Source organism: Oncorhynchus tshawytscha, linkage group LG13 (assembly GCF_018296145.1).
Source record: "Oncorhynchus tshawytscha isolate Ot180627B linkage group LG13, Otsh_v2.0, whole genome shotgun sequence".
Lineage (NCBI taxonomy): Eukaryota > Metazoa > Chordata > Actinopteri > Salmoniformes > Salmonidae > Oncorhynchus > Oncorhynchus tshawytscha.
Window position 1 is genome coordinate 18,267,810 of NC_056441.1, and position 15,328 is coordinate 18,283,137.

General features: G+C 42.3%; 1 protein-coding gene across 2 annotated transcripts; it reads right to left on the minus strand.

Moving 5' to 3' along the window:
- Nucleotides 1–611: 611 nt before the first annotated feature.
- On the minus strand, nucleotides 612–13,520 carry LOC112264425 (sorting nexin-10B-like). 2 transcript variants are annotated; one of them, XM_024441022.2, is made up of 7 exons: nucleotides 13,365–13,520; nucleotides 5,976–6,015; nucleotides 5,190–5,276; nucleotides 4,906–5,006; nucleotides 3,757–3,855; nucleotides 1,606–1,812; nucleotides 612–1,390 (listed from the first exon to the last, which is right to left on the minus strand). In XM_024441022.2, exons 2-7 carry the CDS (start codon nucleotides 6,000–6,002, stop codon nucleotides 1,207–1,209), a joined length of 705 nt encoding a protein of 234 aa, XP_024296790.1. In that variant the 5' UTR covers nucleotides 6,003–6,015; nucleotides 13,365–13,520; the 3' UTR covers nucleotides 612–1,206. The 2 variants fall into 2 exon arrangements, with proteins under 2 accessions (XP_024296790.1, XP_024296791.1); XM_024441023.1 differs by lacking the exons at nucleotides 5,976–6,015; nucleotides 13,365–13,520 and having other exon boundaries at nucleotides 4,906–4,986; nucleotides 5,190–5,274.
- Nucleotides 13,521–15,328: the final 1,808 nt, after the last annotated feature.

Here is a 15,328-nt window from a genome sequence, read left to right on the forward strand (position 1 = left end):
CTGCCAAATTCTAAAACCACGTTCCTACAGTAGCACGTCAATTGCATGGTCCCTCAACTTGAGACATCTGTGGCATCTGTGTTGTGTGACAAAACCGCACATTTTAGAGTGGCCTTTAGTCCCTAGCACAAGGTGCACCTGTGTAATGATCATGGTTTAATTAGCTTATTGATATGCCACACCTGTCAGGTGGATGGATTATCTTTGCAAAGGAGAAACACTTGAATTGAGAAATAGGCTTTGTACATATTGAACATTTCGGGGATATTTTATTTCAGCTCATAGGACCAACACTTAACATGTTTATATTTTTGTTCAGTATAGATCGTCACTCGTAACAGAAGACATCTAGGCCAGAGGCTGGTGGGAGGAGCTATAAGACAGGCTCATTGTCACGGCTTGAATGGAAGTGTCAAATGTGGTTTTATATGCTTGATACCATAGCAGCCATCACGATAAGTGTTACAGCACTTCCCACCAGCCTCTTCTAAGCCTGAAGTTAATGCTGAAGGAAAGCCCAGGGATAACCTTAAGAAACCAAAGCACATTTCAACAAAAATTACTTGGACATTCCAGGATTTCAAAGGGCACTAACCACCAAGTCAATAAAGTTAGTTCTAAAAAAATTTATTGATACTTGGAATACTTAAAAAAGTTAGCCTATACAACACTCTGCCTCCCATGCTAACCTTCTAGCACAGTTTAATCGTGCATTTTTTAAAATTCTTTTAAAAGTATAATTTAAGAACCTTTCCTAGTATGATTGCAGGTAAACCGATTCACATACAAAGGAACAAAATGTAAAGCACAAGTTAGATTTCAAGAATGAGATATTGCATTAAGACAACGTTCTGTTTTGGACAAGACTCATTCACTAGAAACACCAGTTGGTCCGCAATAGAGGGTATGTCAATAAAATATCCTTTAAGAAAACATGGCTCAGTCATTTTAAAAAGGCCGATGGGGACGCAGAGAGAATTCCAACAGAACCACATAAAAATACCTTTCTACGCCACCAGTTAATCAGAGGTTTGAGAAGCACATCAGGAACAGTAGCAAACAGTCTTTTGAGTGGTTTCCCAGACAAAGATTAAGCCTAGCCATGGAATAAAAAGCACTTGAAAGAATCTCCATTTAGCATGCAGGACTAGGCTTAATCTTTGTCTGGGAAACAGCCCCTTTGTGCGTGTGTGTGGAAGTGGTGTGTCAGGGATCCATGTGTTCCTGGTCACACGACGACTCTGACAGACTGCAGAAGAATCCTGCATCCCGGATGCGAATGGTGCCATCAGAATTTTCACAGGTGCTGCAGTTAAAGGGTAGAGGGCTGGGGCTCTGGGGGACCCCAGAGTCATGGCTGTGGCCCAGACTTGATGTGGTGCTGGTGAGGCTGAAAGTACGGAATAAAAGGGGCAGAGGTCATGTCGGCTTGCGTCGTTTCTCCGACAGCAGCTGATATCAAATCATGCATTTTTTCATAGACAATCGCTGATGAGAGTCAATGGATGTCATTGAAAAAGTCTTAATCAATCTGTAAAATTTAGTACGAAATCTGTGGCTTCTTGATATGCCACACCTGTTAGGTGAGTTCATACCATTACTTACCTTTCACAGTCTGAGTTGAAGTACACCTTGCTGCCCTTCTCTACGGGGAAGCGTGTGCGGTGACAGTCGCTACACATCTGGATGGCCTGTGCCACTGTGTAGCGTGTCCGACCCAAGACGCATGCCTCCATCTTGGTCGTACTCAGCTGGGATTGGAGGAACAGGTGCACTCTACTGTCAGACAGCAGCAGGGGGTCCTGGAGGATACTGGGGAAGAGAAAAATATTAATTTGTTGGCTAATTAATGAACAGTAGATACATACAACTATCAAGACCACCACACAAGCCGTATTTTCAGTTTGTTTTTGAAGTTCAGTGCTCCAGGTTACAAAGTGTGGTAGGAGATGAAGTGAATTGTTATTCTAAGCTCTGGTACCCTATGCCAAAGCTCTATGACAGGAGAAACTAGGAGAAAATGAGATCAACATTGTAATCAGTACATAAATGGCTTCTGTTTCAAGTGGAGGAAATGAATGAAGTTGCTGGTAAAAGCCACTGGATGGCGTTTGGTGCCATAAATATAACATCTTATACAGGGCAAGCAGAGGCTTTACAAAAGAAATGTCATACTAGAGGAAAATCTGAATTCATGTGATGGAATTATATTGCTATTCATTTGGGATAAAAATATCCCCCCCAAAATTATTCCTAATGTACAAAAGGGGATCTACACCAGATTGCTATGGACTCTGACCAGTGGTGTAAAGTACTTAAGTAGTACATGACAGTATCTTGACAACGCTATACATTCTCCCGACACCTAAAAGTGCATTACAGTTTGAATGCTTAGCAGGACAGAAATGGTTCAATTCACACATAAGAACATTCCTGGTCTTCTACTGGCTCTGATCTGACACGTTTTGTTTGTACATTTTGTTGGAGCGTGCCCCTGGCTTTCCCTTAAATTTAAAAAACAAGAAAATGGTGCCATCTGCTTTGCTTAAAGGAATTTGAAATGATTCACACTTTTGATCAATTACATTTACTTTTGATACTTAAGTATATTTTAAACCAAATACTTTGACTTACTCAAGTAGTATTTTACTGGGTGACTTTGACTTGTCATTTTCTATTAACCCATCTTTGCTTTGGTATGGTAATGGATATTTTCCACCACTGCAACTAACCGACATTTCATTTGTGGGTTATTAAACTAATTGCCCAACTTCAGTTCAATTATTTGACTTCCATTTAGTTTGTGAGGCCAATGCTGAGAGAGATATATCAAGTCAGGGGCTATGTGGGACGCACACCTGAAGGGAGTTGCAGTTTTCATTAAGCAAATATTCAACCTAATTCAGCGTAGAAACGTGGTAATTAACTACAATGACCATAATCCATTTGAACCTGATCTAACATCTCTGGAGAGACCTGCAAATAGCTGTGCAGCGATACTCTCCATCCAAGCTGAGAGCTTGAGGGGGGATCTGCAGAATAGAATGGGAGAAACTCACCAAACACAGGTGTGCCAAACTTGTAGTGTCATACCCAAGAAGATTTGAGGCTGTAGTCGCTGCTTCATCAAAGTACAGAGTTTGAATACTTATGCAAATGTGATTTACGTTTATTTTTAATACATTTGCAAAAATATAAAAATCTGTTTTTGCTTTGTCATTATGGGGTATTGTGTGTAGATTGATGAGGGAAAACATTTAATCAATTTTAGAATAAGGCTGTAAAGTAACAAAATGTGGATAAAGTCAAGACTCTGAATACTTTCAGAATGCACCGTATAGCTGTTCTCGTCTGGCTGCTACTGCCTGAGATGGTGACTAAGGAATGAAAAGTAATCAAATAGAAACTAAGTCATTATTTTATGTCATATAAGTTAATGTTCACCATTTTTGGCTCCATTTCCATTAGAAAGCTCAACTTATTGTAATGTCATTTCATAATGTATTTGTTTTAAAATTCGAACCGTAAATCAAAAGCCGTGATTTTTTTCAAATCTAAACGACTTCCAAAAGCACTAATTGTTCATCACTATTGACCGGACAACCACTTGAGGTAGGAAAACATCTGATAAACTGACTTTGGTTGCATCAGACCCATAGATGGGCTATATCTGGATCATCCCTTCAAACCTTTTGAACATGCAAAACCTGGCAGCCATTCACAAGGCTGAGGAGAGGAATAAACAAGGACACTCACATCTCTAGAAACTCCCGCAGGCCATTCATCCTCTGGTTGACCTTGTAGGGGTTTTTCATACTGAAGAAAGGGTTCCGGGGAGGCAGTTTGGGCAACTCTCTGGAAAGGGACAACAGTGGCTTTCAATGTGGCACTGTCATAGGATGCCACCTTTCCAACAAGTCTGCCCTGCTAGAGCTGCACCTGTCAACAGTAAGTGCTGTTATTGTGAAGCGGAAACGTCTAGGAGCAACAACAGCTCAGCTGCGAAGTGGTAGGCCACAAGCTCACAGAACAGGAATGCCGAGTGCTGAAGAGCATCAATCCTCGGTTGCAACACTCACTAGAGTTTCAAACTGCCTCTGGAAGCAACGTCAGCACAATAACTGTTCGCTGGGAGCTTCATGAAATGGGTTTCCATGTCCGAGCAGCAGCACACAAGCCCAAGATCACCATGCACAATACCGAGTGTTGGTTGGAGTGGCGTAAGCTTGCCATCATTGGATTTTGGAAATGCGTTCTCTGGAGTGATGAATCAGGAGAATGCTACCTGCCCCAATGCAGTGCAAACTAAAATTTGGTGGAGGAATAATGTTCTGGAACTGTTTCATGGTTGGGGAGAGGCCCCTTAGTTCCAGTGAAGGGAAATATTAACGCTACAGTATACAATGACATTCTAGACAATTCTGTACCTCCAACTGTGGGAGAATGACAATGCCCCCCCATGCACAAAGCGAGGTCCATACATAAATCGTTTGTCAAGATCAGTGTGGAAGAACTTACAGGCCTGCAAAGCCGACATCAACCCCATCAAACACCTTTCGAATGAATTGGAATGCCGACTGCGAGCCAGGCCTAATCACTCAACATCAGTGACAGACCTCACTAACGCTCGTGGCCGAATGGTAGCAAGTCCCACAGCAATGTTTCTACACTAATGAAAAGCCTTCCCAGAAGAGTGGAGGATGTTATAGCAGCAAAGGGGCGACTAACTGCATATTAATGCTCATGATTTTGGAAAGAGATGTGGACACCTGCTTGTCGAACACCACATGACCAAAAGTATGAATAGTCAACCCCTGAAAGACAAGTGCATACATCATTGCAGGAGTGATCAAATGATGCAGTGAAGAGGGCCTACAGTGAACTATCACTATGGATTATACGTACATGAGCATAGTGTTGTCCTGCAGACGCTGCCGGAGCCAAACAAACTCGCTGTATCGCCTCCGCACAGAGGAAGTCTTCTTCCTAAAACACATGCTATTGGTCTTAACACAGGAAGAAGGTAAATCAAATTAGCAGAGGGTTTATAGCCAATATTACCCCACTTCAGACTGTCATGAAGTTAGAAGTTGCCAATAAATACACAGCTTCCTCAATCTCTCAGAAGCTGAAGATGTTAATGTTTAATGAGGTTCATCAAGTGAAGCGTGCCGTGCAGTAGTACTCACATGTAAACAGATCTCATAGTCAACGTGTGTGTGCCAGAAGTCATCTTTGTGGAATTGTGGCTCCTGGACCCAGACACTGACAAACTCCTGCAAAAGAAAGAACAGTGTTCGGAGGGGAACTGTGTGGCAATTTTTTTGCTCAAGAGCAATGAAGTCACAGGAGCGGAAACATTTCAGCAGAAATGTTACCCAACCTGTCAGTGTGATTTTTTTTAGTTGTGCTTTTCTATAAACCAATTTCTGTGTTCATGCAAGTGACTGAACGAATCCTCACTATCAGTATGTGCAATTTGGCAGTACACCCAGAACCTTGTTTCGAGAAAGAAATCTCAGTTTCAACGTCCCAGCTTAAAGAAACCTTAAGGTATTGGTCGGTCACATGAGTATAGCAAACATTGACTGATAAGCTAAATCATGCAAATTTAGCTTGTCAGTATTTAAGGGAACTAACGGGACTGCCATGTTAGAGCTCACTTCAGACCGGTACTTTATGCACTGAAGTTTGACTGACCTCCAGCTTGCTGACAAAGAGTATTCATTTAAGACAGACTTAGTGTACAGTGTAATCATTTTCACAACAAGGAAAAACTAAACAGTATAGGTTTAATAGAGAGTTAATGTTCACCAGCTCTGCCTTCATCCTTGACAACTACAGCATGTGCAGGCTTTCCAGACCAGCACTAAAACCCAATAAGGTGTATTAGCTCTGGGCCAAGAACAAAAGTCAGCACATCCTATAGCTCTCCATGAGCAGGATTAGAGAGTCATGACAGGTCTATTACTTGCCTGTTTCATTAGACTGTCAATCTCCATCGTAGACTGGAATCTGGGGGAGATGGGACAGAACCGCATTCAGTCAATTGGAGATATTAAGGCCTACCTTCCAACTCAGTGCCTCTTTGCTTGACATCGGAAAAGCACAAGAAATCAGCCAAGACATCAGAAAATAATTGTAGACTCCACAAGTCTGGTTCATCCTTGGGAGCAATTTCTAAACACCTGAAGGTACCACATTTATCTGTACAAACAATAGTACACAAGTATAAACACCATGGGACCACACAGAAGTCATACCGCTCAGGAAGGAGACGCATTGTCTCCTAGAGAGGAACTTACTTTAGTGTAAAAAGTGCAAATCAATTCCAGAACAGCAAAGGACCTTGTGAAGATGCTGGAGGAAACAGGTACAAAAGTATCTATATCCACAGTAAAACGAGTCCTATAGCGACATAACCTGAAAAGGCCGCTCATCAAGGAAGCCACTGCTCCAAAACCACCATATAAAAAGCCAGACTACGGTTGGCAACTGCACATGGGGACAAAGATCATACTTAAGAAATGTCCTCTGGTCAGATGAATCGTTATGTTAAGAGGAAAAGGAAGAAGCTTGCAACCCGAAGAACACCATCCCAACCATGAAGCACAGAGATGGCAGCATCATGTTGTGGGGGTGCTTTGCTGCAGGAGGGACTGGTGCACATCACAAAATAGACTGCATCATGAGGGAGCGAAATGATGTGGCTATATTGAAGCAACATCAAGACATCAGTCAGGAAGTTAAAGCTTGGTCGCAAATGGGTCTTCCAAATGGACAATGATCCCAAGCATACTTCCAAAGCTGTGGCAAAATGGCTTAAGGACAACAAAGTCAAGGTATTGGAGTGGCCATCAAAAAGCCCTGACCTCAATCCCAGAGAAAATGTGTGGGCAGAACTGAAAAAGCGTGTGCAAGCAAGGATGCCTACAAAACTGACTCAGTTACACCAGCTCTGTCAGGAGGAATGGTCCAGAATTCACCCAATTTATTGTGGGAAGCTTGTGGAAGGCTACCCAAAACATGTGACCCAAGTTAAATGTAAAGGCAATGCTACCAAATACTAATTGTGTAAACTTCTGACCCACTGGGAATGTGATGAAAGAAAGAAATAATTATATTATTCAGACATTTCACATTCTTAAAATAAAGTGGTGATCCTAACTGACCTAAGACAGGGAATTTTCACCAGGATTAAATGTCAGGAATGGTGAAAAACTGAGTTCCTGCATTGGTAAACTTCTGACTTCAACTGTACATATTCTCATTCACCCCTTTAGATGTGTGTATTAGGTAGTTGGAGAATTGTTAGATATTACTGCAGTCAGAACTAGAATCACAAGCATTTAGCTACTCTCACATTACCATCCGCTAACCATGTCTGACAAGTTTTGATTTGAAGTTCATTTTATTTGTACTGTTAACATAAGATTCAACAGACAAACTGAACAAGTTCCACAGACATGTGACTAACAGAAATAACATGTCCCTGAACAAAAGGGGGATAATTGTTTTATTTTTTTAAGTCAACATAGCTGGTGGCCACACCAGATACTAAGTACTGCAGTGCATCTCCTCGTGGACTGCACCAGATTTGCCAGTTCTTGCTGTAAGATGTTAACCCACTCTTCCACCAAGGCACCTGCAAGTTCCTGGACATTTCTGGGTGGGGGGGAGAGAATGGCCCTAGCCCTCACCCTCCGATCCAACTGGTCCCAGAAGTGCTCAATGGGATTGAGATCCGGGCTCGTCGCTGGACATGGCAGAACACCGACATGCCTGTCTTACAGAACAAGCAGTATGGCTGATATCCTGCAAGTGGTGGCATTATCATGCTGGAGGGTCAAGTCAGGATAAGCCTGCAGGAAGGGTACCACATGAGAATGTCTTCCCTGTAATGCACAGCAAGCTCAGTCCGATGATGCTGTGACACACCGCCCCAGACCATGACGGACCCTCCACCTCGATCCCGCTCCAGAGTACAGGCCTCGGTGTAAGGCTCATTCTGTCGACGATAACGATAAGCGCAAATCCGACAATAACCCCTGGTGAGACAAAACCACAACTCGTCAGTGACTAGCACTTTGCCAGTCCTGTCTGGTCCAGCGACGGTGGGTTTGTACCCATAGGAGACGTTACCAGTGAGGTCAGGTGAGGAACTCACTCCAGCCTCTCTCAGCCTATTGCGGACAGTCTGAGCACTGGAGGGATTGTGCGTTCCTGGTGTAACTTGGGCAGTTGTTGCCATCCTGTACCTGTCCCGCAGGTTTGACGTTCAGATGTTACACGTGGTCTGCCACTGCGAAGACAATCAGCTGTCCGTTTTGTCTCCCTGTAGCGCAGTCTTAGTTTATATTGTAGAATAGTGAAGACATCAAAACTAAGAAACAACATCTGGAATCATGTAGTGACCAAAAATTAGACTAATCAAAATATTTTAGATTCTTCAAAGTAGCGACCCTTTGCAAACGCTTGGCACTCAACCAGCTGAGTTCCCATATATGCTGAGCACTTGTTGGCTGTTTTCCCTGTTTGGGTTGAGTTGGACCACCATGTCAATTTGGTTGAGGTCGGGTGATTGTGGAGGCCAGATCGGGTACAGCACTCCATCACTCTCCTTGGTCAAATAGCCCTTCCACAGCCTGGAGGTGTGTTTCAGGTCATTATCCTTCTGACAAACAAAATTACACTTAGAGGAAACAAGATGGGATGGTGTATCGCAGAATGCTGTGGTTGCCATGCTGGTTAAGTGTGCCTTGATTTTTTAAAAAATCTATTAAAATCACTGACAGTGTCCCCAGCAAAGCACCACCACACCATGGTGGGAACCACACATGCAGAGGTCCGTTCACCTACTCTGCATCACAAAGACACGGAGGTTGGAACCAAAAATTGCAAATTTGGACTCACACCAGAAGGACAGACTTCCAGTCTATTGTCCATTGCTCATGTTTTTTGGCCCAAGCAAGTCTTCTTATTGGTGTCCTTTAGTAGTGGTTTCCTTGCAGCAATTCAACCATGAAGGCCTGATTCAGTCTCCTCTGAACAATTGATGTTGAGATGTGTCTTACTTGAACTCTGAAACACTTATTTGGGCTGCAATTTCTGAGACTGGTAACTAATGAATGTATCCTCTGCAGCAGAGCCAACTCTGGGTCTTTCTTTCCTGTGGCAGTCCTCATGAGAGCAAGTTTCATCATAGCACTTGACGGTTTTTGCAACGGCAATGAAATTTTCCAGATTAAGACATGAAGGTCAGTCAAAGTAATGGACTGTCATTTATCTTTGCTTATTTGAGCTGTTCTTGTCATAATATGGACTTTGTCTTTCACCAAATAGGGCTATCTTATGTTGATCACCCCTACCTTGTCACAACAACTGGTTGGCTGAAATGCACGAGGGAAAGAAATTCCACAAATTAACAAGGCACACCTGTTAATTGAAATGCATTCCAGGTGACTACCTCATGAGGCTGATTGACAGAATCCCAAGAGTGCAAACCTGGCAAGTAAAACATTTTATTTTATTTTTTAATTCACCTTTATTTAACCAGGTAGGTAAGGTAATGAGGTAAGGAAATAAATAGGCCATGGTGGCAAAGTAATTACAATATAGCAATTAAAACACTGGAATGGTAGATTGGCAGAAGATGAATGTGCAGGTAGAGATACTGGGGTGCAAAGGAGCAAAAAAATAAATAAATACCAGTACGGGGATGAGGTAGGTAGATAGATGGGCTGTTTACAGAGGGGGTATGTACAGGTGCAGTGATCTGTAAAATCAGTGGTGTTTGTTTGGTTAGCATGGAAGCACTCTTCATGGAGTGGCACGGGCGGGGTTAAGGATTGCCACCCCCACGCAACAGTCAGGCTGACGATACGCATTGACTACATCCCACAGTGACTGTATGCACATATACCAACCAGAAGCCATGGATTACAGGCAACATCTGCACAGAGCGAAAAGGCGAGAGCTCCCGCTGTCAAGGAGTGGGGACACTAACGAGAATTCCTGCTGGACGAATCATCAAAACAGGAAATTAGCAAAAATCCTACTACACCGGTTCTGATGCTTGGATGTGGCAGGGCTTACAAACTACAAACAGATTACAAAAAGGGAAACCCAGCTGCTAGCTGCACCAGTGACGCGAGCCTACCATCCTCTATGCTCATGTCGAGGCGAGCAACACTGAACCATGCATGAGCGTACCAGCTGTTTTGGAAGACTTATCACGCTCTCCGTACCCGATGTGATTAAGAACTTTAAATAGGTTATCATTCAGAAAGCCAGAATGCTTACTCTGCGCATGAGCTGACCAGCTAACAAGTGTCTTCACAGACATTGTCAACCTCCCTGACCAAGTCTGTAATACCTACACGTTTCAAAACTACCATAGTCCCTGTTCCCATCTGCAATCATGAAAGTCTTTAAAAACAGGCACCATCCTCCCAGACACCTTGGAACCACGCCAATTCGCATACCGCCCCAACAGATAACACATTCTACACTGCCCCTTCCCACTCAGTGTTCTACACCATAATGCCCTCCAAACTCATCACTAAGCTTGGCACCCTGGGACTGAACACCTCCCTCTGCAAATGGATCCTGGACTTCCTGATGGGATGCCCCCAGGTTATGAGGGTCAGCGTGGCAGATGGGTTGTTGCCCCCTCAGGAGTGTGCTTAATCCTCCTCCTGGACTCTGTTCACCTATGACTGCGTGGCCGCGCACAACGCCAACATCATTACGTTTGACAACACAATAGTGATATAGGCCTGACAACCGACGATGAGACAGACCTGGCAGTGTTGACAACCTCTCCCTCAATGTCAGCAAGACAAAGCAGCTGATCGTGGTCTAGATTCATTTTATTAGTCACATGCGCCAAACACTACAGTGAAATGCTTACTTACGAGCCCCTAACCAACAGTGCAGTTTCTAAAAAAAAAATGGAATAATAAGAGATAAAACAAATAAAGCGCAGCAGTAAAAATGATAAAAAAACACATACACAGGAGGTGCCGGTACAGAGTCAATGTGTGGGGGCAGCGGTTAGTTGAGGTAGTATGTACATGTAGGTAAAGTTATTAAAATGACTATGCATAGAAGACAAGAGTGGAGAGGGGAGGGGCAATGCAAATAGTCTGGGTAGCCATTTGACTAGATGTTCAGGAGTCTTATGGCTTGGGGGTAGAAGCTGTTTAGAAGCCTCTTGGACCTAGACTTGGCACTCCGGTACCATGGATCTGAGGACTCATGACAAATCTTTTGTCTCCTGAGGGGGAGCGGCTGGTAGACAGTGTCCTTAGCCCCAGCCTGTCAGGCACCATATTCCTGCAGTTCTGTAAATGACAGGGGAGGGGGGCAAAGTATAACTTATTTCCCCTTTGACACATGCAAAAGAGCCACAAGTATGACTACCTCACGGTCAGCAGGGGGCAGTTCATGCAGGAACCAATGGGATGCTCGAATTGTGGGCTGCATTTGCACAAATTAATCCTGATCCCATAACCCTCACAGCTATCCTCCAATCACAAGGATTATCCAAGTATTGGAACTAATTCTCTCCACCAAACACGTTAATATCCGGTTGCTATGCAAGTTTGTCTAGAGGAAACAGTGTCAAAAGAAGCTAGCTCACGTCTAAATTCTCTAATTAAAAATACTGCCATTCCAACCTCTGCTTTGATTTTAAGCTTCAACTTGCCTAGTTAACTGTTTACTTTGTTATAATTCTAATTAAATTTGAGGCTACATGTCATGTTACATTTTATTTCCAACAACCAACTCCACAATAAATCCAGCTGCATATTCATGGTTGCACCTCAGTCACAACGTTGCCTTTGTTATCAATGCCGCAACCATTATGATGCGTAAAAGTAGAACATGGGCTATTGACTCATTTAAATTACACTATAGAGGCTTGGGAATACGATGACATTACTAAAGTAGGTACATATTTGGTAAGAAACAGCTTCGCCATCATTTTGTGAAATTTACTTTAGATGGCAATGTTCTCATGAGCTAGCAAAGTTAATCAAATAGCTAGCAATGCTCGTATTGTAAGCATTTCACCGTAATTCCACACCAGTTGTTTACAAAGCATGTGACAAAGATTATTTGATCCCATGTATACCAAACCGCCAGACCCCAGAAATCGTTCAACCCCGCTATTAATCTTAACTGTATGAAATGTAAATTTGTCCCATCCACAGTTTGCGATATTGCTCATGATTTACAGTGCATAAATACATTCAACAATGTTTGAGATTCAAGACACATTTCCCTAAAGGGACAGTGTTCAACCAAAGACAACCAACAGTTCAGACCAGGCATTTTGTCACAACAGCAAACCGCAACTGCTTAGAGAAGAACGTCAAAGTAAACACTCATGTGGCACCCTACTAAAGTGACCCTACTACACATTGCGAGATATTTGGCAAAATATACCAGCATGCCTATCCATGCTGGATAGGGGGAGCACAGCGATCCAATGGCAAAGGGTATTTCAGGGCTAGCGTTTAACGGAGTACACTGCCCAGTATTACATAAGAGATTGGACACCATGTTAATCATGACAATTAAAAGAAATATATATACACTGCGAGATTTGGCAAAATACAGACAAACTTATATTTTCCTATAGGAAACAATGGGACAACCTCAGCGTTCCATGAGTAATTGTTGTTTACATTTCAACTACCAGCAACGTGGGCAGGTCTCATTTCCAACAATAGCGAAGCAGGCCTTGTGACGTATTACAATAGGCTGGGAATAGAACTTTCAGAAGGCGAGATGGTGCCACAGTGATCAATAGCACTAATAGCTGGCCGGGGGAGGGGGAATTCCCTTAAACCTGTTTTTTCATGATTACTTAAACTACATCAAGCAGCTGGGACATAAAATAATATTATGAAACTGGGCTACATGCCAGATGAAATTAACTAGCTTTTATCATGAAATAAACATTGTTAAAAATGTAATGTGTTCAGCCTAGCTTCGGTTGACCCCAAAAGACTAGGGCCAGCTCTGACTACATGTGTGGGTATGGATGTGAAGATCCTTGAACCACTGCAGCCCCTCAGGAGTTCCTTTTGAGGCCCAACCCTAGGCTGAAACGAAATTGAGGAAGCCGAGGTTAGACCGCCTGCAATAAAACACATTTTGCAAACAGATACAAATGGCCACGCTCTTGAAATACAGAACAATACTGGAGAAATGGTGATTGCATTCCACAGGTTTGTTTGGCATTTAAACCGTTGCAAACGCACCAGAGTCAATACATGGGAAACTTGACTTTTTCACAACACTAAAAGCATGTTTATCTCTAATAAAAGGCATAGTAAGCCTACGTGTTTTACCTTTTGTATCGGATTATTTATCCTTCCAGCTGGCAATTCGTTAGTGCCGCATGAGCAGGCTATTCTTCACCGAGTGCTCTATTTCGCGGGTCTGCCGACTGCAGTTCGTTTGAATATGATAATGAGGCGCGCGCGCTCTGTTTCCTTTGGTACGTGCACGCTCCTGGTCTGAAATTGTGTGATTATTTTGAACCTGTTAAAACTGGTGTAAAACCAAACCACGCATATAAAAAAAAAAATATATATATATATATATACAATTATTTGACTGCGCTATAGGAGCGGATGGGTCTTTCTTTGCTGACTTTCCCCCGCACAGACAGCATGTATTGTTTACTGGTAAAATAACCGCTGACTTTAGTCAGATTTAGTTCCAGTGCACACCTACCCCTATTTGCAATTAGCAGATAGTACATGGCAAGATGATTGACAATATGGGGTGCATCTCAATAGTCAAGCTTGCTTCCTCCCCTTGTATTATTTTCAATCATTAAGGACAATTTTATGTTAAAATAACGATTTATCAACGATCATATGCAAACCAAAATAAGAAAATGGATGAGAGCAAATCCCCCTCATATGCTTCTGTCATATCGCTTCAATCTGTCTGTCCTGTATTTTCAGATCAGTGCAGCTGAATAAAAAACATTAAAGGAAAGGAGCCAGGAAGAGGAAGCCATTTAGACTATTTAGGCCACTTATGACAACCACAAGACTTGGATGAAAGCTATAGAAGAACATGTTGACTCTTATCCGTACAACTTAATCTATGGCTGTCCCATGGAGATCCTATTAAATTACTAGAGGGGCTACTCTCTTGCCGGACAGTCTTTATTTCACCGGAGGGCGGTGCAATACGTCGCAGTGGGCGTGTGATTCAATGTGGAACCACAGTCCAATGCGCGTTCACGTTCAACCAAGAACCTTCGCCTGGGACATTTTCATAACTTCTTCGTCGACATCACTATGGTGGGTTTATACTTTATAGTTTATAATTTCAGCTTCATATTATTACAAACTTTTTCTTTGGGCTATTTGAACTAAGGATAGCTAGCTGGCAAGTGTCTGGAGCAGTTTTCCCAAAAGTAAACGATGTGTAACGTCAAGTTTCGCTTGCTAGCCAAGCGACAACGCCAATGCCACTGTCAAGCCAATCTACTAAATTTACATGATTGAAATATATGAAACTGATCATGACTATATTTAATCTAATTTCACTGCGATTGGTTAGTCAACATGCAATAATACCTATATACTTTGAATCATAGAGATACATTATTTGGGTTTAGATTAACAAAATCAAATTAACTGAGCCTACCATTTCCCCCGTGACTGTGATGCAAACCAATACAAAAGGGAAGTATGATCAGTGATTATGCCTATATACATTGATATTCATGTTATGTGTGTGAGTTGTACAGTAGTAGAACTAGCTGCATAAGCTGTATGTGAGTGAGCATCTCACTCTCTCTCTCTTTCACACAGTCCTCTCAATTCAGTTCAATGGGCTTTATTGGCATGGGAAACATATTTTAACATTGCCAAAGCAAGTGAGGTAGATAATATACAAAAGTAAAATAAACAATAAATATGAACAGTAAACATTCCACTCACAGATGTTACAAAATAATAAAGACATACAAATGTCTTATTATGTATACAATCGGTATGAAAAAGTTTGGGCACCCCTCTGAGGCTGCATAATAATTTACTTTGTCGTCACAGAAGCTGATTGCCATCACACAGTGGGTTGCCATTAATTTTCGAATAAAAGCTGAGTACTGGGGTATTGTCCAGACAAATATTTTTAGTGTAGCAATATTAAGTTGTATGAAATTAAATCAGATGTGAAAAATAGGCTATGCAAAAATGTGGGCACCCTTGTCATTCTGATGATTTGAATACCTGTAACTACTTAGCACTGATTAATTGGAACACACAATTGGTTTGGTGAGCTCATTAAG

Bases quoted from the DNA above. Each gene is read 5' to 3' on its own strand.
- LOC112264425 (XM_024441022.2), bottom strand. From the start codon at position 6,002: ATGGAGATTGACAGTCTAATGAAACAG. The intron at 1,813-3,756 runs GTGAGTGTCCTT...TCTCTTCCCCAG, and splicing joins CTGCGGGAGTTTCTAGAGAT to TATCCTCCAGGACCCCCTGC. The intron at 1,391-1,605 runs GTAAGTAATGGT...CCGTACTTTCAG, and splicing joins TTCAACTCAGACTGTGAAAG to CCTCACCAGCACCACATCAA.